Source organism: Dendropsophus ebraccatus, chromosome 4 (assembly GCF_027789765.1).
Source record: "Dendropsophus ebraccatus isolate aDenEbr1 chromosome 4, aDenEbr1.pat, whole genome shotgun sequence".
NCBI classification, from domain to species: Eukaryota; Metazoa; Chordata; class Amphibia; order Anura; family Hylidae; genus Dendropsophus; species Dendropsophus ebraccatus.
The window spans coordinates 144,007,494-144,029,611 of NC_091457.1; the positions used below are offsets into that span (position 1 = coordinate 144,007,494).

A 22,118-nucleotide genomic window follows, 5' to 3' on the forward strand; every position below is an offset into this window, starting at 1 on the left:
AAGGAAATCATATGTGTTCATTTTTTTAGGTCAATGGAGTCATTTGTAAGGGGACACGAAGATGGCAAGGAGCAAGAATTTTGCCTTAAAGGGGTGGTGTCACAAAGAAAACTAAGTAGTGATAGTGATGTATTATGTTGAAAGAAACATATTCCAAATTTACAAGAATTTCAAATGTATCATTTGAGAGATATAGACTCGCTAAAACTACCATGCATTCATAGCCTGTTGCCCTTGGTAATGGCCCACCAGGAATCCTCACATGCTCAGTTCAATCTCAGTCACATGATCTGTCTGATAAGTACTGGCATTTGGCTTTCACTTCACATGCAGCAAGGAGGATTGTGGGAAAGTGTCTGCACTGTTGCATGGCAAGAAAAATGGTAACGAGATGTAAGTTTTCTTTACTAAAAACAGCACGTTTGTTCTTTTTTCTTACATAAATGTATGTGGTACACAGCCGAAGCGTATACTAAGGGGGAGACGTGTCAGTTTTCTGCGGCCGCTATTCATTGAATAGCGGCCGCAGAAAACCCTGTCAGTGCACACTGTGGAGTGAGTGGCTCCGGCCGCACGCTCCATTGTGTCAGTGGAGAGTTCTGATGCGGGCGCGCACGGATGCTCCCACATCAGAACTCTGTGGCGCTGAAGATCATCCGGCCAGTACTGTAGTACCGGCCGGGATAATCTTTTCTGAGACCGGCCGGTTCACGGAACGGCCAGTCTCTTACCAAGTGTTAACAAGCCGAATACTGTATTCCTCCCACTGTTGGGCACCAATGATTTTTTCTATAATGAACATTTTGTGTGTTCTGGTTAGGTGTAGTATTGGCTCGATATGGGACCACATGGAAGGAGCAAAGACGATTTTCCCTGACCACACTTAGAAACTTTGGGATGGGCAAGAAATCCCTGGAGGAGAGAGTGACAGAGGAAGCTCAGTGCCTGTGTTCTGCATTTAGATCCCAGAAAGGTGAGTGGTAGGTAACAGTGTATAAGTGTGATACAATAAAAATTTACCATGACTTTAATAGAACTGGCCCTTTGCATAGATAATACATTCAAGTTTACCCACTTTTGAGACAGTTCTGTCCCTGATGGACCTGCTCTAACATCCAGTGCCTATAGATCCAAGGCTATGAAATGAACCAACCAACCCTGGTTCCCTACTTTGCAAATCAACTTATGTCCACTACACAAAACTTTCTGGTACGGTAAGGTAAAGCGTTTTTAGTAAGTTTTATATATCTATCACTAACACCTGGTCAAGACAAAAACTGCAATGAAAAAAAAAAATTCAAAAACAAAAACCGTGTATGAAACCTCCCCTACAGGCAGTGTCGGACTGGCCCACCAGAGCTTTAGAACCTGCACAAACACTGACTGACATGTCATTTCTCACTGGTTCTTCATTGGTTCATTGGTTCTTCATTGGTGGGCCCCCATCATTTCCTCTGGGGGGCCCCAGATACCCCAGTCCGACACTGCCTACAGAAAGAACTTGTAAGCTTATAGGGGGACATTTATTAAGGCCTACTGTCTTAAATCAATCTCTCCCTTCACCCCACTGAATTAAGAGGTAAACACCTCTGGAGCAGGTGTAGCTTTCCGCTATTGTTTACGATCGGTTTCTAGGTGTAAACCATGATAAATTAGGTACACCCGCCTGCCTGCTCATCAAGCAAGCAGGGCTTATGCCTGGTGTACGTCACAAAAAAGAAAAAAGTCGGCCCCTTTTCCATGGTATACACCAAGGGCACACATTGATAGATGTGCCCCTTAGTTCTCAGTACTTTATACAAATAATTACCAACACCATGTTGCTATAGTATACAAACTTGTGATTTATTTATTTATTTAAAAGGGGTTGACCTACAGTAAAATTTCTCAGTGCACAGTATAAGTAACTGTACTCACTGTATATATGACAGCATCTCCCTGTGTACTTCATAGAGCTAAAATCAGATTCTCCCTGCCCTGCTCTGTGGTGATTCTGTCCATAAGCTGGCCGACATGGAGGAGCACATGACCATTCCCCGCAACCCCCCCCCCCCCCCAGTGTTTACCACTGATCCTCTATATGCCTATAGAGGACACTGGGGGCGGAGCATGCTCACATGGTCCTCCATGTCGTCCATCTTATGGACAGCCTCACCACAGAGCAGGGCAGCCCAGCCCAGAGGAGGGAAGTCTGATTTTAGCTATGTGAGGTACACAGGGAGCTGCTGTTAGTAAGTGCAGTACCTACACTTACTAATATGCAGTGTCCCAGAACAGGTCCTCTTATCATCACACTTTTATTATAACCAGTTCTGTTCTGGAAAGCTATGGTCCACTGCAAACTGTGTGTATTGTGTCACCCCTCTCAGTGTTCAGGTCTGCTATTCCATTCATTTCTTGTATGCATATTCAGTTATCAGTGCCTAATGGTATTATGTCGCCCCCTGATGTTCAAGTATGGTACTTCTCATGTATATTTCTCTGTATATGCCTAATGGTGTGATGATGCAAAGGCTGGTGTATCACGTGACTGTGCCCTGTTGCCATGGTACCCCCAATGGTCATCGAGCTTTGGCTGGGGTTACCATGTGACTTCCTGTTCTACCTCAGTCTATTTCCTACCACAGAGGGGATAGGTTATGTCTGTCCTCTCTCCCTGCTAAGAGAGAGGCCTGCGTGTGCTCTGCTGCTCCAGCCCACTGGCTGTGTTCCTGTCTCAAGTCTCAAGATTCTCATCTGGGTGCCGATTCTTCAGTCATTCCTCTCATCATCTTCTCTAATCATCAACAACAAGTATTTAATTCAAGTCTCATTCCACCCAGCATCTCATCTTCAGTTTCACTACTACTCCCATCATTCAGCACGCTACTCTCACAGCCTATTGCAGCATCACCCATTACTCTGCCTTATTCAAGATTGCCTTATTCCCGGTTGCATCCGGAGAGACTGTTGCTACTAGTTACCACCGTTGCAATAAACATTCAACTACCGTTGTTTCTGAACCTTGGCATTGGTGTGATCATTGGTGCCCTGACTAAGGACAACGAAGAATCGCACGCCCAGTATTCCCGCATGGTCAGGAGCCCGGTTTCCAGCTGCGATCCCTCGTGCCTAAACCGTGACAACCATCCAGTTACCAGCTGCCTCGGTTCCTGCCCACTACAACACCCTCTCAGCGGAGTGGCCCCTAGGGGCCCGGGCATCGCAAATACAGTACATCACAGTGAAAATTTTTCTATAAAGTGGCCAACCCCACTTAAGTATCGTATTGTTGTGTTTTTTTGTAGATCAGTTCAATCCACATTTCCTCATAAACAACGCTGTTGCTAATGTCATCTGTTCCATCGCATTTGGGGATCGCTTTGATTATGATGATGCCAAATTCCAGCGACTTTTACATCTTTTTGAAGCCGCCTTGAAAGCTGAATTTGGACTCTTGGCCCAGGTACTTCAAAAGCATTTATAGCAAAATGGCATCACTATCTACTTCATGGAAAACTATATGGCAAAAGCACTTTCCCTAATAAAGTATTGTATTTAGTTATTTCACTGGTGACTACTAAACTGTACTGTTAGCAGACATTTGATATGGGGTGCAGGGTCTTCTGCTAGCAGTATATGTGCTCTGCATATAGGGCTGCATCTGCCATGAGGCAAGATGAGCATCTCACTTCAGGCGGCGTGCTGCAGACTTCCCTCGGGGATGACACCAGTGGCCTAATTTTATTCACAGAGGTATTTTGTGAATCTAAACTCCCCCTTAGGGGGCCTTCACAGACACCAGATCTGCAGTAGATCCGCAGCAGATTTGATGGTGCAGATTTGATGCTGTGTTCAGTTATTTAGATCAAATCAGAAAATCTGCTGCGATACGGTGTGTGTGAAGCTACCCTTATTCTAGTTGTCATCAATCATACATACTCTGCTGCACTTTCTATACAGACTATTATCTGGGCTGAATAGCTTTCTTCTTTTTTGTAGAAATATATCAGAACATTTATTAATATTCTACAATTTATTATTATACCATATATCATGATTTTACTTTTCAGACCATGAATGAAGTTCCTGTTTTAATGAATATCCCCTGGCTTGTGGATCATTTGCTGCAGCCAGAGTATGAACTGATAGCATTCTTAAAGGAGATACTTTCAGAGCATCAGAAAACCTGGAATCCGAATGACATCCGTGATTTTATAGATGCCTACCTCGTGGAGATGGAAAAAGTAAGGACTCTTTTATATTCTCGTAAAAAATCAAAGCACTTGCCTTTCCTTTAATCGGTATCGCTGTATATGGTAAGAAAGTAGCTTTTCTTTCAAGAACGTGTTTAACAGCGGATTTGAAGGGAATCACTTTAAGATTCTTACATCTGTGGTGGCTGCTCTGTTGCAGCTGCGACCGGTCACTTGCTAGATGGTACTGAATGCAGCTCAGCCAGGTGGTAGGTTGTCGTGAGGCCAGCACACAGGTATGAAGGCACACCTGCTTTTAATGTGTGGCTGACTATACTTTTCCCAATGGTTGGTGATCTGCCGGGTTGTGACGGGTTCCTTGGGCGCTTATCATGGTGATCCAAAGTAGAGATGTGACCCACGTGGACCGTCGGTATCGCCACCCTCAGAAAGGGGAAATGACAGTGTAGCTTGTGTGTAGGTGCTGGTGCAAAGATCACTGAGTCCCGGTAAAATAAATAACATTTCTTTACTAGCAAGTCGTCTGAGGTACAAGATATATAGTGACTGTTGAAATACAGACTAGTGTTCACTTGCGTACTGAGATATACTGAGGTAGAAAGTAAGATAGCAGTGCTGACTGGTTGCGTGCTGAGTACAGAGTTCAGAAGAGTGGAGAGGAGCTTGTCTTGAGAGTCCCAACCCAATGTAGTACTGTGCTCTGCCGGAACTTTAGAAGAAGAAGAATTCTTGAAAGAAGAAGAAGAATACTTGATTCGACCTTTGTCGCTATACCACCTTTTGCCCTGCAGTGTCGAGTTACCTGTCCTATCAGGGTGACACAAGCCCCAGTCTTGGTTACCTGAGTTCAGCTAAGTGTCCGAGGGTGTCCCGGTGTCCCCTGTGCTGCGAGATAGAGTACGTCGGCTCTTAGCAGCTTTGCTCTATCCGAAACAGTTCCTCTGCTCTAGGATATTGTCATGCACTGTGTTGAGATGTTCACGGAGTGGGTTGGGGTGATTACAGACTTTTCCTCTCTGTAGGTGTTTAGCACTGCATTGTAGGTAGAAATGTTGCTTTAGAAAAGAAAGTCTCTGTGATCTCCATAAGTGTACACTACAGCTGGTCTGTCCCAGACAGGGAAACTGGATGAGCCATGCTCCTGGCTAAGCTCAGCAGGGATGCCTGATCTGTGTGTCTTGCTCCTTGGAGAAACAAAGAGAAACTAAGCCTGGACCTACACTTCCTCTCACCATGTGACTACTTCATACAGGGTGTATGTAACAGCTCCTGTGAGTGGTGGAGAAGAGAGTGTGAGAAGAAAGAAGGATAGAGATAGGTAGAAGGAAAGAGGCTATCTCATTGGTGCACAGAATCACAATAAACACAATAACCCTTACATGACTACAGCTGTGCAATATATATATATATATATATATATATATATATATATATATATGCATACACATTCATGAATATACATAATACTGACATCTAGTGGCAAAACTTATACATGACTTCACCACTTTACTTTTGAGGTACCAGGCTTTTGTGAGGGGTGTTCTAAACAGAAACACCTGTCGTGGGACACCACACATGAATAGACTTGCTTGCTGGTGCCGTGGTGCTTTTTTTGAACACCCGCCTGGCCTGAAGAACTGGAGGCCCACCCCCCAGTGTGACATTCTGCCTTCCCTCTGTGATGCAGCTCCATTAGAATCAATGGAGCTGCATCACAGAGGGGAGGGGTCTTGTCACACTGGGGGCGGGCGGGTCCTCCTCCAGTTCTTCAGGCTGGGCCGGTGCCCAGGAATAGTCCATCGCCGTGCGCAGGAATCGGGCCGTGGTTCAAAGAAAGGACCACAGCACCAGCATCTCCGCTCCAGCCCCAGTCTATTGATGTAAAAATTTTAAAGCAATGTACTTGATGGTACATTAACTTTAAGCCAAGCCAGAAAACTCTCCAAAAGGAGAGGTTAACCAAACATATCAAATCTGGAATCCAAATGACATCTGTGAGTTGATGCTGAGTAGATCTAGAAAAAGTAAGAATCGTTTAAAGGAGAAGTCCGGCACAGGGTGGCAGAAGTCCAGCAAATTTATTCCAGGGTGGGGGTGGAGGAAGATAAAAAAGAAGGTATATTCACCTGTCCCGGTGCCTACGTACCACCATGTCTCCCTCCTGGACCCAGTCTGTCTGTCTTCTTAGCTCCCCTCCAGCTAGAAGAGGACATTCGGTAGGGTACGGGAGCCCAGTGATGTGGTGCAGCGCGGGCACAAGGACAGGTGAGCATATTATCTTTTTTAATTTCCTAGCACCCCCTGCCCATAATGATTTTTAGCCCCCACCCCCACTGGACTTCTCCTTTAATATTCTTACATAATAGGGTAGAAGAGCTTTCCTTTCCTTTAATTAGTGTGTATATGTTCATGCAGAATTGTTCAATGCTGTGCTCTGGTCGGGGTCTTAAGAAAAATATTTAAACCTATATATCTCACCAGAGTGCTACAATAATATATAATAATATGTGTAAATATGTAATATATACTAAAACATGCCAGAAAACTATCCCATCCATTGGGTATATCAGTTCACCTGCTACATGTAATCCAAATACCCCCCCGGTATTAATACTATTTTTCTTTTTAGGTGAAGGGGGATAGTGGCAGTAGTTTTAATGAAGGAAACCTTCTTATGACAACATATGATTTGTTTACTGCTGGATCAGAAACTACAAGTACCACCCTGAGGTGGGGGCTGCTGTATATGATCCTCTATCCAGATGTCCAGTGTGAGTAATACTTTAAAGAGAACTCTAAAAAAAAATATTTCCAATCAACTGGTTACAGAAAGTTATACAGATTTGTAAATTTTTAAAATCTCAAATCTTCCAGTACATATCAGCTGCTGTGTGTCCTGCAGGAAGTGGTGTATTGTTTCCAATCTGACACTGTGCTCTCGGCTGCCACCTCTGTCTGTAAAGGAACTGTCCAAAGCATTAAAAAATACTGATAGAAAACCTTTCCTGCTCTGGACAGTTCCTGTCACAGGCAGAGGTGGCAGCAGAGAGCACTGTGTCAAACCACAGAGAATCCATCACTTCCTGCAGGACATATAGCAGCTGATAAGTACTGAAAAACTTGAGATTTTTAAATAGAAGCAAATTACAAATCAATATAATTTTCTGACAACAGTTGATCTGAAAGAAAAAAAAGTTAACCGGAGTACCGCTTTAACATACAAATTTTACATATAAAAGTATGAATTTCTACTTTGCCAGTTTTGCCAGAATTTCTACTTTGCCAGCCCCACAGTTGAGAGTAACAACATAAATATGGTAATCTAAAGGCGACTGTTACTTGTTTCCAGAAAGAAAATTAAGCAAGCTTTTTTTTTAGTCTTCATTAAAATTTTCCTACCATTTTGCTTCTGCAGACAGTCTTAATTTGCTCTCATTGGCTTTCAATAGCATTTTGACTATGAGAAAAAAATCTGTCAAACACGTGTCTGTTTCTGCCTTCTTTCAGTATTACAACAAAGCAGAGAGCACACTGGAGTACAGTACACACAGTATGCACAGGCTGTAGATAGGAAGGAAAGCACACAATAGGCAGTCTGCAGGGGAGAATCACTAGGGCTGTGTATAAGTGTAGAGAGAAAGCAGAGCTCTCACAGCAAAACCTGGAATCCTGGACAGGGGAGGGATTCACATTTTTTTGATGGAATGTAGTGGGCTTTGGAATATTATGTTTTTACTGTAATGATCAAATATGGTGATTGCCATGTATTTCTTACATGTGGGTCTTCCCACCTTGCTCTACTATTAAGATCTGCGGGCCTCACATCCAACATTTATTATAAGAAAGACACACCTACTGTACATGAGAGAGGTTTAAACTTAAAAGGGTTCTCTAGTCTTAGGCCGGGTTCACATTATGTATGACACTGGCCAGGAAGAACACAGAAAGTCACAGAACGGCCACTGTCAGTGAAATTTACTGCAGTACTGGCCGGATGAACGTAATTTCTTTTTAATTGGGATGCGGGTGCATTCGGTAGTGCATGCATTCCAATTTCCCATAGCAGACAATGTAAAGTGCGGCCGAAGACGCACTTTACATTGTTTGCACTGTCAGTTTTGTGCGGCCGCTAATCAATAAACAGCGGCCGCACAAAACTGACATGTCAGTTTTCTGTGTGGCCACAAGGAATCCCATCAGTTGTGTATACAGAATGTATACACTCCGGCTGGGATTCCATAGAAGTAAATGCAATGTATTTATTCAATTAATAACGGCCAGTGTTGGAATCTGCAATAGCGGCCATTACTAATTGAATAAATACATTTTGTGAACTTAGCAAAAAATGGCCGCTTTCTACCAGAAACAGTGTCACACTTTTCCTTAGGTTGGATGTGGATTTTGTAGCTCAATTGTATTGAACACTTTGACCTCTGAGTAGGAGGGTCTGTGATTGGCAGGGGCGGGCTGACCCGGGGGCAAGGGCTGTGCCCCCCGGGCGGGTCTTCCCCACCAATGAGTGGGCCTCGACCCGTGGCCGACCCTCTGCTATAATTGAGACTGAAAGAATAGCGCGGCCGGCCGCCGCGCTATTCCCTCAGTCTCTTTCAGGCCGCCTGATCCCCCCCAGTAGCCGCAGACGTGCCGCACGCAGGCACGTCTACAGGCACCTACATCAGGTCCCCAGCGGTGATGTCACTTCCCTGACGCGCCACTGAGGACCTGAGAGCGGAAAGAGGAGCCGCTGCGCTGCAGCACCAGGGAGAAGCTGCTGCAGACTGAAGATCTGGCCCGAGGAGAGGTGAGTTGTTTTTCTTATTTTTTTTTTTTAAACCCCTTCAGGGAGGATGCACAGGGGGGCTATTCTATGAGGGGGGATGCACAGGGGGGATATTCTATGAGGGGGGATGCTTAGGGGGGCTGTTTTATGAGGGAGGATGCACAGGGGGCTATTCTATTAGGGAGGATGCACAGGGGGCTATTCTATTAGGGAGGATGCACAGGGGGCTATTCTATGAGGAGGGATGCACAGGGGGGCTATTCTATGAGGGGGGATGCACAGGGGGCTATTCTATTAGGGGGGGATGGACAGGGGGGCTATTCTATAAGGGGGGATGCTTAGGGGGGCTGTTCTATGAGGGGGGGATGCACAGGGGGGCTATTCTATGAGGGAGGATGCACAGAGGGGCTATTCTATTAGGGGGGATGCACAGGGGGGCTATTCTATTAGGGGGGATGCTTAGGGGGGCTGTTCTATGAGGGAGGATGCACAGGCGGGGCTATTCTATTAGGGGGGATGCACAGGGGGGCTATTCTATAAGGGAGAATGCACGGGGGGCTATTCTATAAGGGAGAATGCACAGGGGGGCTATTCTATAAGGGAGAATGCACAGGGGGGGCTATTCTATAAGGGGGGATGCACAGGGGGGCTATTCTATAAGGGGGGATGCATAGGGGGGGCTATTATATAAGGGGGATGCATAGGGGGGGCTATTCTATATGGGGGGATGCATAGGGGGGTTATTCTATATGGGGGGATGCACAGAGGGGCTATTCTATAAGGGGGATGCACAGTGGGGCTATTCTATATGGGGGATGCACAGGGGGGCTATTCCATAAGGGAGAATGCACAGGGGGGCTATTCTATAAGGGGGGATGCACAGGGGGCCTATTCTATAAGGGGGTGGGGGTGCACAGAGGGGCTATTCTTTAAGGGGGGATGCACAGGGGGGGCTAGTCTATAAGGGGGGATGCACAGGGGGGGGGCTATTCTATAAGGGAGAATGCAGAGGAGGGCTATTCTATAAGGGGGATGCACAAAGGGGCTATTCTATAAGGGGGGATGCACAGGGGGGCTATTGTATAAGGGGGATGCACAGGGGGGCTATTGTATAAGGGGGGATGCACAGGGGGGGCTATTCTATAAGGGGGGATGCACAGGGGGGCTATTCTATAAGGAAGAATGCACAGGGGGGCTATTCTATAAGGGAGAATGCACAAGGGGGGCTATTCTATAAGGGAGAATGCACAGGGGGGCTATTCTATAAGGGAGGATGCACAGGGGGCTATTCTATATGGGGGGATGCATAGGGGGGCTATTCTATATGGGGGATGCATAGGGGGGGGGGGCTATTCTAAATGGGAGGATGCCCAGGGGGGCTATTCTATAAGGGAGAATGCACAGGGGGGCTATTCTATAAGGGAGGATGCACAGGGGGCTATTCTATATGGGGGGATGCATAGGGGGGCTATTCTATATGGGGGATGCATAGGGGGGGGGGGCTATTCTAAATGGGAGGATGCCCAGGGGGGCTATTCTATAAGGGGGGATGCACAGGGGGGCTATTCGATAAGGGGGGATGCACAGAGGGGGCTATTCTATAAGGGGGGATGCACAGGGGGCTATTATTTAAGGGGGGAAGCACAGGGGGGGCTATTCTATAAGGGAGAATGCACAGGGGGGCTATTCTATAAGGGGGATGCACAGGGGGGCTATTCTATAAGGGGGATGCACGGGGGGGGGGTATTCTATAAGGGAGAATGCACAGGGGGGGCTATTCTATAAGGGTGATGCACAGGGGGGCTATTTTATAAGGGGGGATGCACAGGTGGGCTATTCTTTAAGGGGGATGCACAGGGGGGCTTTTCTATAAGGGAGAATGGACAGGGGGGCTATTTTATAAGGGAGAATGAACAGGGGGGCTAGTCTATAAGGGAGAATGAACAGGGGGCTATTCTATGAGGGGGGATGCACAGGGGGCTATTCTATAAGGGAGAATGCACAGGGGGGGGCTATTCTATATGGGGGATGCACAGAGGGGCTTTTCTATATGGAGAGATGTGCACGGGGGGGGCTATTTTATATGGAGGGATGTACAGCAGGGGGGCTATTCTATATGGGGGATGTACAGCAGGGGGGCTTTTCTATATGGAGAGATGTGCAGCGGGGGGGGGGGGGGGCATTCTATATGGAGGGATGTACAAATGAGGATGTTGCTGGGGCAAGAAGCCTAAAATGTCTGTCTGGCAGATCCCGTGGAGAGGAGTCATGGCCAGAGAAGCCTTCATGATGGCCGGAGCCAGATGGAGAAGAAAAAGAAAAGTGGACGTCTCTTCATGCAGAGAGGACGTCTACTGTGAGTCACTGAATGTAACTGCACTATAATCACTTATAAGGTCTTATAACTTATCAGGGGTCTCAAACTCCGTCCCTCCAAGTGTTGCAAAACTACAATTCCCGTCATGCTTTATCTGTCCAGTCATGATGGGATTTGTAGTTTTGTAACAACTGGAGGGACGGAGTTTGACAAGTGTGCTCTATTGTCTGTGTTCTTATACCTGAGATAGATAGGAGATAGATAGATAGATAGGAGATAGAGAGATAGATAGATAGATAGATAGATAGATAGATAGATAGATAGATAGATAGATAGGAGATAGATAGATAGATAGATAGATAGATAGATAGATAGGAGATAGATAGATAGATAGATAGATAGATAGATAGATAGATAGATAGATAGATAGATAGATAGATAGATAGTAGGAAGTGGCTATCTAGCAGCTCATTATGTATCTTCGATTACACATGATATCTCGACCAGCAGACACATTTTAATAATGAGAACCTTCTATGGCAGGGTTCTCAAACTCGCGGCCCTCCAGCTGTTGCAAAACTACAATACTCATCATGCCTGGGACAGCCAAAGCAAAGCTCCCCCTTAGTATGTAGAAGCATTCATTTATTAATGAATATTGTCATTCAGCCAAAGTGCAAGAAGAAATCGATCAAGTGATTGGAAGAGAGCGGAAGCCGACAATGGGGGATGTGCTGCAGATGCCGTATACTAATGCTGTGATCCATGAAGTACAACGATGCGGAGATATCATTCCCTTGGCTTTGCCTCATATGACCTACAGAGACATGGAGATTAAAGGGTACAATATACCAAAGGTAAAAACTATGGGAAACATCAGAACTGTAAAGGGGATAGCTTATGTCCACATAAATGAGTTTGTGATTCCAAATAGCAGGATGAACATAAAAAACATAAAAAAAAAATTGGTGGTAAATAGTTTTTCTGCAACAATAGTATAGATAGGTCAGTAACACAGTAGTTATACAATATGGAAGTGATGAGCGGCAACAGATCAATCATCCTCAACTGAACCTGAATTCAATAAAAGGATGAGGGTATTTTTTACTATTGGACGTTATGACTACAATTGTACACTATCGATCCTATATTTTAAACTCTTTTTCTATAGGGCACCACTATCATCACCAACCTGTCCTCTGTGCTCAAAGATCAGCAAGTATGGGAGAAACCTTTCCAGTTTTACCCAAAGCATTTTCTAGATGAGAACGGAAAGTTTATAAAACGAGAAGCATTTATGCCATTTTCTGCAGGTGAGTCGGAGGAGTCTTATCGGTGTTAGCTATTATATCTTATATACAGGGGTCATTAAACTGGTCAGATCCAAGATCATACCATCTGAGACTTCCATTCAATTTATTTAATATGACTGAATCCGCTCTTAGGCAATGTTCCTACAATGCAGTGGCGTAGCTACCATAGAGGCAGGGTAGGCAGTTGCTATGGGGCCCGTGCAGGAGGGCGGCTCGGGGGAGAAGGTAAGAGTATGTGTCCTTCTGCTTAACCCCTTATGTACTGCAGTGTGTAAGTGACCCATGCTGCAACACAAAAAAAAAAGGTAACAAGCAGAAGACAGACATCTCTGCTTCACTGCACTGATAACCTCTGTTCTCCAGCTGGCAATTATGTGCAGTGCTTTGTGTTGTGCGTATGAGAGGGGGGCCACTTAAAAATGTTTGCAATAGGGCCCCATAAATGCTAGCTAAGCCTTTTCCACAATGTATAAATAAGGGAAAACAACAGCTGTTATTTCTGATCAAGCTCCATCTCTAATTTTCAGTTGTCTCTTAGTAGGTGCAAACTATCCCCTTTGGTGTCTTCTATACGCACATCAATTTGTGTGGTGCCTAATCGCCCGGATGATATGTCTGTGGTTGGAATACAGCTCAGCCAATGGTGATATAGTCATGACGCCAGTGCTAACTCAGCACACAGGTACAGGTTGTACCTGCTTTTATTATTTGTTTTGTGGCTGGCTGTATTGACCCCTAATGGTCGGCGACCTGCGGGGTTTTGATGGGTCCCTTGGGCTCTTATCATGTTGGTCCGGAGTGGAGATATGACCCACCTGGACTGTCCCAGTTGAATAGATAAACTGATCTTTACTGACAAGTCTCTCGTAATACATGATCGTAGAATAATATGTGACTAATACAAACTTGCGTTCACTGAATCTGTCCTTAGAGATACTGTAGTCCTGACGTAGAACAGTAGTGCTGGTTTGGTTGAGTAGAGTAGAGAATTCAGAAGAGTAGAGAGGAGTTTGTCGGGAGAGCCCCAACCCAATTTAGTAGTGTGCTCTACCGTAACTTGTGAAGAGAAATACTTGAAGAAGAAATACTTGAAAGAAGAATACTTGTCTTGTCCCCGTGTTTCAACCTTTGTCGCTATAGACCACCTTCTGCATTGCAGAGTCGGGTTACCCGTTCTACATGGGTGACACAAGCCCCAGTCTTGGTTACCTGAGTTAAGCAGAATGTCTGAATTTGTCCCGGTGTCACCTATATTGCGAGATATCCAGATCAATTTCTCTGCTTGGCATACTGTCCTGCACTGTATAGAAATGTTCACGGCATGGTTTGAGGTGTTCTCTGACTTGTCCTCCTTTTAAGTGTTTAGCACTGTATCTTGGCTATAAGTTTAGCTTTAAGAAAGTCTCTGGGTTCTCCATACGTGTGTCCTAACACCACAGCTGGTCTGTCCTGGACAAGGAACCTGGCAGAGCTGGGCTCCTGGCTGAGTTTATCAGGGATGCCTGATCTGTGTGTTCTGCTCAACTGAGAATCAGAAAAGAACTAACTAAAGCCACCTACTAGGGATGAGCGAACTTTTGAAAAGTTCGGTTCGGTTCGATCCGGCGAACTTTCGTGAATTTCGGATCGAACCGAACCGAAAACGAACCTTGCTCTAACGGCTGAATAATTGCAGCTACAATAGTGGGAGTGTGATAGGGTATAGTTTCGTTTAGTTGCAGTTGATATTACAATGAAAAAAAGTGGGAAAAAAAATTTCCAAAAATAATGAGAAAAAAAATAAAAAATAAAAAATAAAATAATAATAATAGGAATAAAATTAATAAAATATAGTGAATCAAAGTGCCAAAATAGTGAAAAAAAATATTGGAAAAAAAAGTTTACAAGGAGGATGCGGCAGCACTTTATTGCACCCAGGCCAGTATTGTTGACAAGTCGAGAACCAGGAGGAGGCAGCAGTAGATTGCTCGCCTCTCAGTCCAGTATTGTTGAGAAGAGACAAGTTGAGCAGCAGGAGGAGGCAGCAGTTGATTGATTCCAGTCCAGTAATATTGAGGAGAGGCTACTTGAGGAGGAGGCAGCAGTTGATCGATTCCAGGCCAGTATTATGGAGGAGAGGCTACTTGAGGAAGATGAGGCAGCAGTTGATTGATTCCAGGCCAGTATTATGGAGGAGAGGCTAATTAAGGAGGATGAGGCAGCAGTTGATTGATTCCAGGCCAGTATTATCGAGGAGAGGCTATATGAGGGGGAGGCAGCAGTTGATCGATTCCAGGCCAGTATTATTAAAACCAGACTACTTCAGGAGCAGGAGGCAACAGTTGATCGATTCCAGGCCAGGATTATTAAGGAGAGGCTACTTGATGAGGAGCAGGCAGCAGTTGATCGATTCCAGGCCAGTATTATCGAGGAGAGGCTATATGAGGAGGAGGCAGCAGTTGATTGATTCCAGGCCTGTATTATGGAGGAGAGGCTAATTAAGGAGGAGGAGGCAGCAGTTGATTGATTCCAGGCCAGTATTTTCGAGGAGAGGCTACTTGAGGAGGATGAGGCAGCAGTTGATCGATTACAGGCCAGTATAATTAACCCCTTAACGACCGCGGGCTTATATTTACGCCCTGCGGTCGGTAAGGATGTTCAGAGCGGGGCCGCGCGGCGGTCCCGGGTGCCGCTTGTAGCCCGGGATCGCCGGTATTAGCGGGCACGGTCCGATCGCCGTGCCCGCTAATACAGTAATCGGATGCAGCTGTCAAAGTTGACAGCTGCATCCGATTACCGGACGCAGCGTCATCCCTGGTGTCTAGTGGGGAGATCGCTCCTCCGGGATGTTATCCCGGAGGAGCGATCTCCGTAACTGAAGCCGGCCGGGGACCGCTCCAAGATGGCGCCGTCCCCGGCTCGGCACTCGTTTACTTCCGGCTGCAGCAGCCGAAAGCAAACGAGTGCCTATCTCATGGATCTCAATGAGAGATCAAAGCACTTATACTAGAAGTCCCCTAGGGGGGCTTCTAGTATAAGTGTAAAAGTAAAAAAAAAAGTGTTGCTATTAATAAAAAGCCCCCTCCCCTAATAAAAGTCAGAATCACCCCCCTTTTCCCAGGTTATTAATAAAAGTAAATAAATAAATAAACAAACATGTTTGCTATCGCCGCGTGCGTAATCGCCCAAACTATTAATTAATCACATTCCTGATCTTGCACGGTAAACTGCGTAAGCGCAAAAAAATCCCAAAGTGCAAAATTGCGCATTTTTGGTTGCATCAAATCCAGAAAAATGTTAATAAAAAGCGATCAAAAAGTCGTATATGCGCAATCAAGGTACCAATAGAAAGAACATGTCATGGCGCAAAAAATGACACCTGACACAGCCCCATAGACCAAAGGATAAAAGCGCTATAAGCCTGGGAATGGAGCGATTTTAAGGAACGTATATTTGTTGACAATGGTTTTAATTTTTTACAGGCCATCAGATACAAGAAAAGTTATACATGTTACATATCGTTTTAATCGTAACGACTTGTGGAACATATATAACAAGTCAGTTTTACCCCAGGGCGAACGGTGTAAAAACACACATCCACTAAAAACACAAAATGTGTTTTTTTTTTCAATTTCACCACACATTGAATTTTTTCCTGCTTTTGCAGTGTACTTTATGCAAAAATTCAGCCTGTCATTGCAAAGTACAATTAGTGGCGCAAAAAATAAGGGCTTATGTGGGTTTCTAGGTGAAAAAATGCAACTGCTATGGCCTTTTATGCACAAGGAGGAAAAAACTAAATCGCAAAAATAAAAATTGCCCCGGTCCTTAAAGGGTTAAAAAGAGACTACTAGAAGAGCAGGAGGAGGCAGCAGTTGATTGATTCCAGGCCAGTATAATCGAGGAGAGGCTACTTGAGGAGGATGAGGCAGCAGTTGATCGATTACAGGCCAGTATAATTAAAAAGAGACTACTAGAAGAGCAGGAGGAGGCAGCAGTTGATTGATTCCAGGCCAGTATAATTGAGGAGAGGCTACTTGAGGAGGATGAGGCAGCAGTTGATCGATTACAGGCCAGTATAATTAAAAGAGACTACTAGAAGAGCAGGAGGAGGCAGCAGTTGATTGATTCCAGGCCAGTATAATCGAGGAGAGGCTACTTGAGGAGGATGAGGCAGCAGTTGATCGATTCCAGGCCAGTATTATTGAGGAGAGGCTACTTGAGGAGGATGAGGCAGCATTTAATCGATTCCAGGCCAGTATTATTGAGGAGAGGCTACTTGAGGAGGATGAGGCAGCAGTTGATCGATTCCAGGCCAGTATTATTGAGGAGAGGCTACTTGAGGAGGAGGAGGCAGCAGTTGATCGATTCCAGGCCAGTATTATGGAGGAAAGGCTACTTGAGGAAGATGAGGCAGCAGTTGATTGATTCCAGGCCAGTATTATGGAGGAGAGGGCTAATTAAGGAGGAGGAGGCAGCAGTTGATTGATTCCAGGCCAGTATTATCGAGGAGAGGCTACTTGAGGAGGATGAGGCAGCAGTTGATCGATTACAGGCCAGTATAATTAAAAAGAGACTACTAGAAGAGCAGGAGGAGGCAGCAGTTGATTGATTCCAGGCCAGTATAATCGAGGAGAGGCTACTTGAAGAGGATGAGGCAGCAGTTGATCGATTACAAGCCAGTATAATTAAAAAGAGACTACTAGAAGAGCAGGAGGAGGCAGCAGTTGATTGATTCCAGGCCAGTATAATCGAGGAGAGGCTACTTGAGGAGGATGAGGCAGAAGTTGATCGATTACAGGCCAGTATAATTAAAAACAGACTACTTGAGCAGAAGGAGGAGGCAGCAGTTGATTGATTCCAGGCCAGTATTATTGAGGAGAGGCTACTTGAGGAGGAGGCAGCAGCAGTTTATCTATTCCAGGCCAGGATTATGGAGGAGAGGCTAATTGAGGACAAAGAGGCAGCAGTTGATCTTTTCCAGCCCAGTATAATTAAAAAAAGACTACTTGAGCAGCTGGAGGAGGCAGCAGTTGATTAATTCCAAGCCAGTATTATTGAGGAGCGGCTACTTGAGGAGGAGGAGGCAGCATTTGATTGATTCCATGTCAGTATTATTTAAAACAGACCAGTTGAGGACCAGGAGAAGGCAGCAGTTGATGGCTAGTATTGTTACAAACACACAAGTTGAGAAGGCAGTTTCCAGCAAGTATGTTTCCAAATAGACAAGTGACTGCATGAGAGGCGTGAAATAATTTGCACACAGAAGAACCCCATCGGGATTTGCGGTGCAAGATTTCACTACTCTCATGATATCCACAAAATACCTCAAGAACAGTTAGTACTCGCTCACAAAACGGTGAGTAGTGTTCCTTGGCACGGGTGCCAGGGATAGAACCCCACGGCTATAGTTCACAAAAGGTGAAATCCACACTTTTTGAAGCATAGTCGTGGGGATTATTTTAGGGTTGCTACTGTTCTTGGGGTATGGGTTGGACAGTGCACTGGTGTGGAGATGTTAAATGGCCAACACACCATGGGCATCAAATTTGGAAATGGGGATCTGTTATTTCAAATGTATCCCAATTAAGTTGGGAATTTTTAAGGTGATTTTTTTTAAAAATTTGGGGTCTAAGGGGGGAACATTACTTAATAAGTTAAATTACGGATTTTTACGTTGGGCACATATTTAGGATATCAAGGTCAATTTCTTGGACACACGGATTGCCATGCAAGACGGGTGACTGATGAATTAGTCATTCACATCAGGCAGGGGGATGGTATAATCCGATGTAATCCAGGCACGATTCATCTTAACAAAAGTGAGCATCTCCACACTGTGGCAAGAGAGCCACGTTCTTTGCGGTGTTATGATGTTACCCGCCGCACTAAATACCCTCTCTGACGCCACACTACAGGCTGTGCAGGACATTAGAGCCAACGCAAACTCTGCCAGTTGAGGCAAAATCTTGAGTTTTTCTGCCCAGTACTGCACGGGGTCGGTGACACTTTGGGGCAGGGTAGAATCAAGGTAGGCAGTGACCTGGTGGCTGAGCTCATGCTGGTCCACGCCATGAGTCCGGTGCTGTGTCCTTTCTTCACAAGCTGGCTGCATGAAATCGCTCATGAGGGCTTGCAGGCTGTAGCGACTTCTGACGCCTCCACTAGTGGTGGTGGGAGTGGAGCGCGCTGGTTCCCCCCAGAGGATGTTGTCTGGGAACCTGGCTGGTCTCACAGGTAAGTTGAGACCAACTGACTGGTGAGCATGTCCCTGTAGTACACCAGTTTAGCCTCCCTCTGTGATGGCGGGAAGAATTCTGCCATTTTGCGGCGGAAGCGAGGGTCCAACAGGGTGGCCAGCCAGTATTGGTCCCTCTGGCGGATGTCCACAATCCGGCTATCATTCCGCAGACACTCCCGCAGACACCTTGCCATCTGCACCAAGGACAATGACCGCCTCTCCTCTCCACTGTCCTCAGTGTAGTTCCAGGGTCTGCTGGGGTCTTCCTCCTCTTCCTCTACCACCTCATCCTCCATCTCCTCTTGTGATGGAGAGGCAGAGAAGCCAGGTGGCGGTGTGCGGAATGGCTGGGCGTAGACATCTTCCTCCTCCTCAACCTCCATCTGCACTTCATCCAGCTCTGGGCTCAAGGCGATGTTCAGCCTTGGAGTTGTAGCCTGGTGATGATGATGATGATGATGATGATGATGCTCAGTGCACTTTCAAGAACATGGAGGAGTGGGATGATGTCGTTGATCCCATAGTCCTGCCTGCTCACAAAGAGAGTCGCGTCCTCAAAAGGGATCAACAATTGGCAGACTTCCCGCTTTAACTGCCAGTGTGTTACTTGGAAGTCGCAGTGTGGCGTGAAGCTGCCTGATTGCCCCATGAGGTAGTCTGTTACGGCTGACCTTTGCTCGTACAGGCGGTCGAGCATATGGAGGGCAGAATTCCAGGGGGTTGGCACGTCGCAGATTGGCCGATGTTGGGGCATACCGCACTGTCTCTGTATTCTGAGCAGGGTGTTCCTTGCAGCGTAGGAGTGGCTGAAATGTTTGCACACTCTACGTGACATCCTCAGAAGGTCATGTAGTGCATGAAATGATCGGAGAAACCTGTGCACTATGAGGTTGATCACATGTGCCATACAAGGTGTATGAGTCAGCCCTCCCCGCTGAACTGCAGAGACAATGTTCCTCCCGTTGTCCGCTATGACACTTCCCACCGTTAGTCGACGTGGGGTCAGCCAATCTCCTCCCTGATGGTCCGGAGGAGCTCCTGCCCACTGTGGCTTCGTTGACCCAGGCTCACCAAATGGAGGACAGCCTGAGAGCGGCGGGCCTGACATCGGTGGTAAGACACTGGGTCAGGTTGGACTGCAGTGGTGGTGGAGGCAGAACTTGTGCTACCCGCTGCTGGCCCCCTAAAGCACCGTGGAGGTGACAGTGGCAAGAATGGGCCAACTTCCTGATGGTCTCCTGGGAGGATGTTGACCCAATGGGCAGTAACTGCCATGTACTGGCCTTGCCCATAATTAGAGGACCAGACATCAGCACTCAGGTGCACGGTCTTGGACACCGAGAGTCCCAATGAGTCGCCAACCTTTCTTTTTACATAACTGTGCAGTGATGGGACAGCTTTGCTCGAGAAGTAGTGGTGGCTGGGGACTCACCATCTGGGGTGCGCACACGCCATGAAATCCCTGAAAGGCTGGGAGTCCACAAGATTAAATGGCAGAGACTGAAGCACCAGCAGCTTAACCAGGTGTCCGGCCAGTTTCTGTGCCATGGGATGGCTGCTGGAGTACACCTGACGTTTGCCCATGGACTCGGTCAGGGATTGCTGCCTCATTAGGGGTGTACATGGCAGTGAGACTGTGCTGCTGCTGGCAACTGAGGCTGACGAGGCCTGAGTTGAAGTGACAGGATGCTGCATGATGGGATCTGCAGTGTATGGTGCATCCTGACAGGAGGTGGTATTGGGGTCACGTTTTTTCCAGGCCTGTTGGTGTTGCCTTTCCATGTGCTTCCTCATGGATGTTGTCCCAAGATTATCACCCCTGCCACGACTGACCCTCTCGTTGCACAGCAGGCACAGAGCGATGTGCTTATCTGTCCCCAGCCGAAAGAACTGCCAGACGACAGAGGACCGTGGTTTGCTGCCAGCCACGGGGGGTCTTGCGGCCTGTTGGCTGCCACTGCTGCCTGAGGGTCCCCTCTCAGGACCAAGGCTTGGAGGTAAATGACTCTGCCTGGTAGGTTGTCTTCTACCCCTCTCTCTTGTGCCTCGCTTCCTTGCAGCAGTGGGATGTTGCTGCTTCGGTAGCACCTCACTTTCCTCCCCTGATGACACTGAGGATAATGGTGCTTGGGGGCGCCACGTCCGATCGGCGACATCATCATCACCACCACTGCTACTGTCCTCCAGTGGCTGGGACAGGATCTCAGGTGTGGCACTGGATGCCCCTCCCTGGCTTACAGCCACCACCTCCTCTGCAGTCTCTGCACGTTCCACCTGCTGCCTTTGGTGGACTACCTCATCCTCCTCCTCATCATCACTAAAAAGTGGTAGAGAATCCAAAGGCAGATCAAGATTTGCCAACAGTTCCCTGGCAGAAGGTGCCCCAGAGGTGGGTGGCATAGTAATAACAGGGGACGGGGCAGAGGACTGTCGTGACCCTCCCATGTAAGGGTGGGGTCGGATGATCTAGCCGACCTCGTTTGGGAGCTTTGGGCGGTGGAAGTGGAGGATTGGGTAAGCCAATCTAGAACCGCTGGCTGTGTGGTTCTTACAGAACCACTGGGTGTCTGGGGTAGCTGCACCCTGCTGCCACGCCTGTTGCCCCGGCTGCCGCCGGGCCTGGTGCTGCCACTTCTCCTACCCTCACCACCTGCCGTTGCAGTCCTTGCCTGGGAAGTGCTGGAAGTAGGACGCTTGGACATAGTTCTTTGGTTGGTGTAAATTTTGAAAAAGAAATAATCTATTGGGCAGAAGGCACAAATTTTCAGTGACTATTGCTTTGTGGGTTGGAGGCACCCAGCAAAGCAGAAATTTACAGGTTATCCCAAAAAAACATTTATTTTTTTTTATTTTTAACTTTTTTGGTTGCGGGTGGCTAGAGGGGTTTGACGGCAACCAGCAGAGCACAAACGGACAGCTTTTGTGGGGCGCTGACTTCGCCTCAAATAGAACAGCTGATCACAAACAAACAAACAAACCAACTTTTTTAAAAAAATTTTGAAGTTTTTTTTTTTAAAACTTTTTTGGTTGCAGGTGGCTAGAGGGGTTTGACAGCAACCAGCAGAGCACAAACGGACAGCTTTTGTGGGGCGCTGACTTTGCCTCAAATAGAACAGCTGATCACAAACAAACAAACAAACAAACTTTTTAGTATTTTTTTTAAAGTTTTTTTAAAAACTTTTTTGGTTGCTGGTGGCAAGAGGGGTTTGACGGCAACCAGCAGAGCACAAACGGACAGCTTTTGTGGGGCTCTGACTTCGCCTCAAATAGAACAGCTGATCACAAACAAACA

General features: G+C 46.5%; 1 protein-coding gene across 1 annotated transcript in view; it reads left to right on the forward strand.

Moving 5' to 3' along the window:
- The window catches only part of LOC138788907 (cytochrome P450 2D14-like), a 38,439-nt gene that overhangs the window by 14,445 nt on the left and 1,876 nt on the right, over positions 1-22,118 (forward strand). The window contains exons 3-8 of the mRNA XM_069967304.1: positions 821-973; positions 3,288-3,445; positions 4,053-4,226; positions 6,826-6,967; positions 11,963-12,150; positions 12,465-12,606. Of these exons, the coding sequence (XP_069823405.1) occupies positions 821-973; positions 3,288-3,445; positions 4,053-4,226; positions 6,826-6,967; positions 11,963-12,150; positions 12,465-12,606 (957 nt within the window). The remainder of the gene's footprint in view (positions 1-820; positions 974-3,287; positions 3,446-4,052; positions 4,227-6,825; positions 6,968-11,962; positions 12,151-12,464; positions 12,607-22,118) is intronic.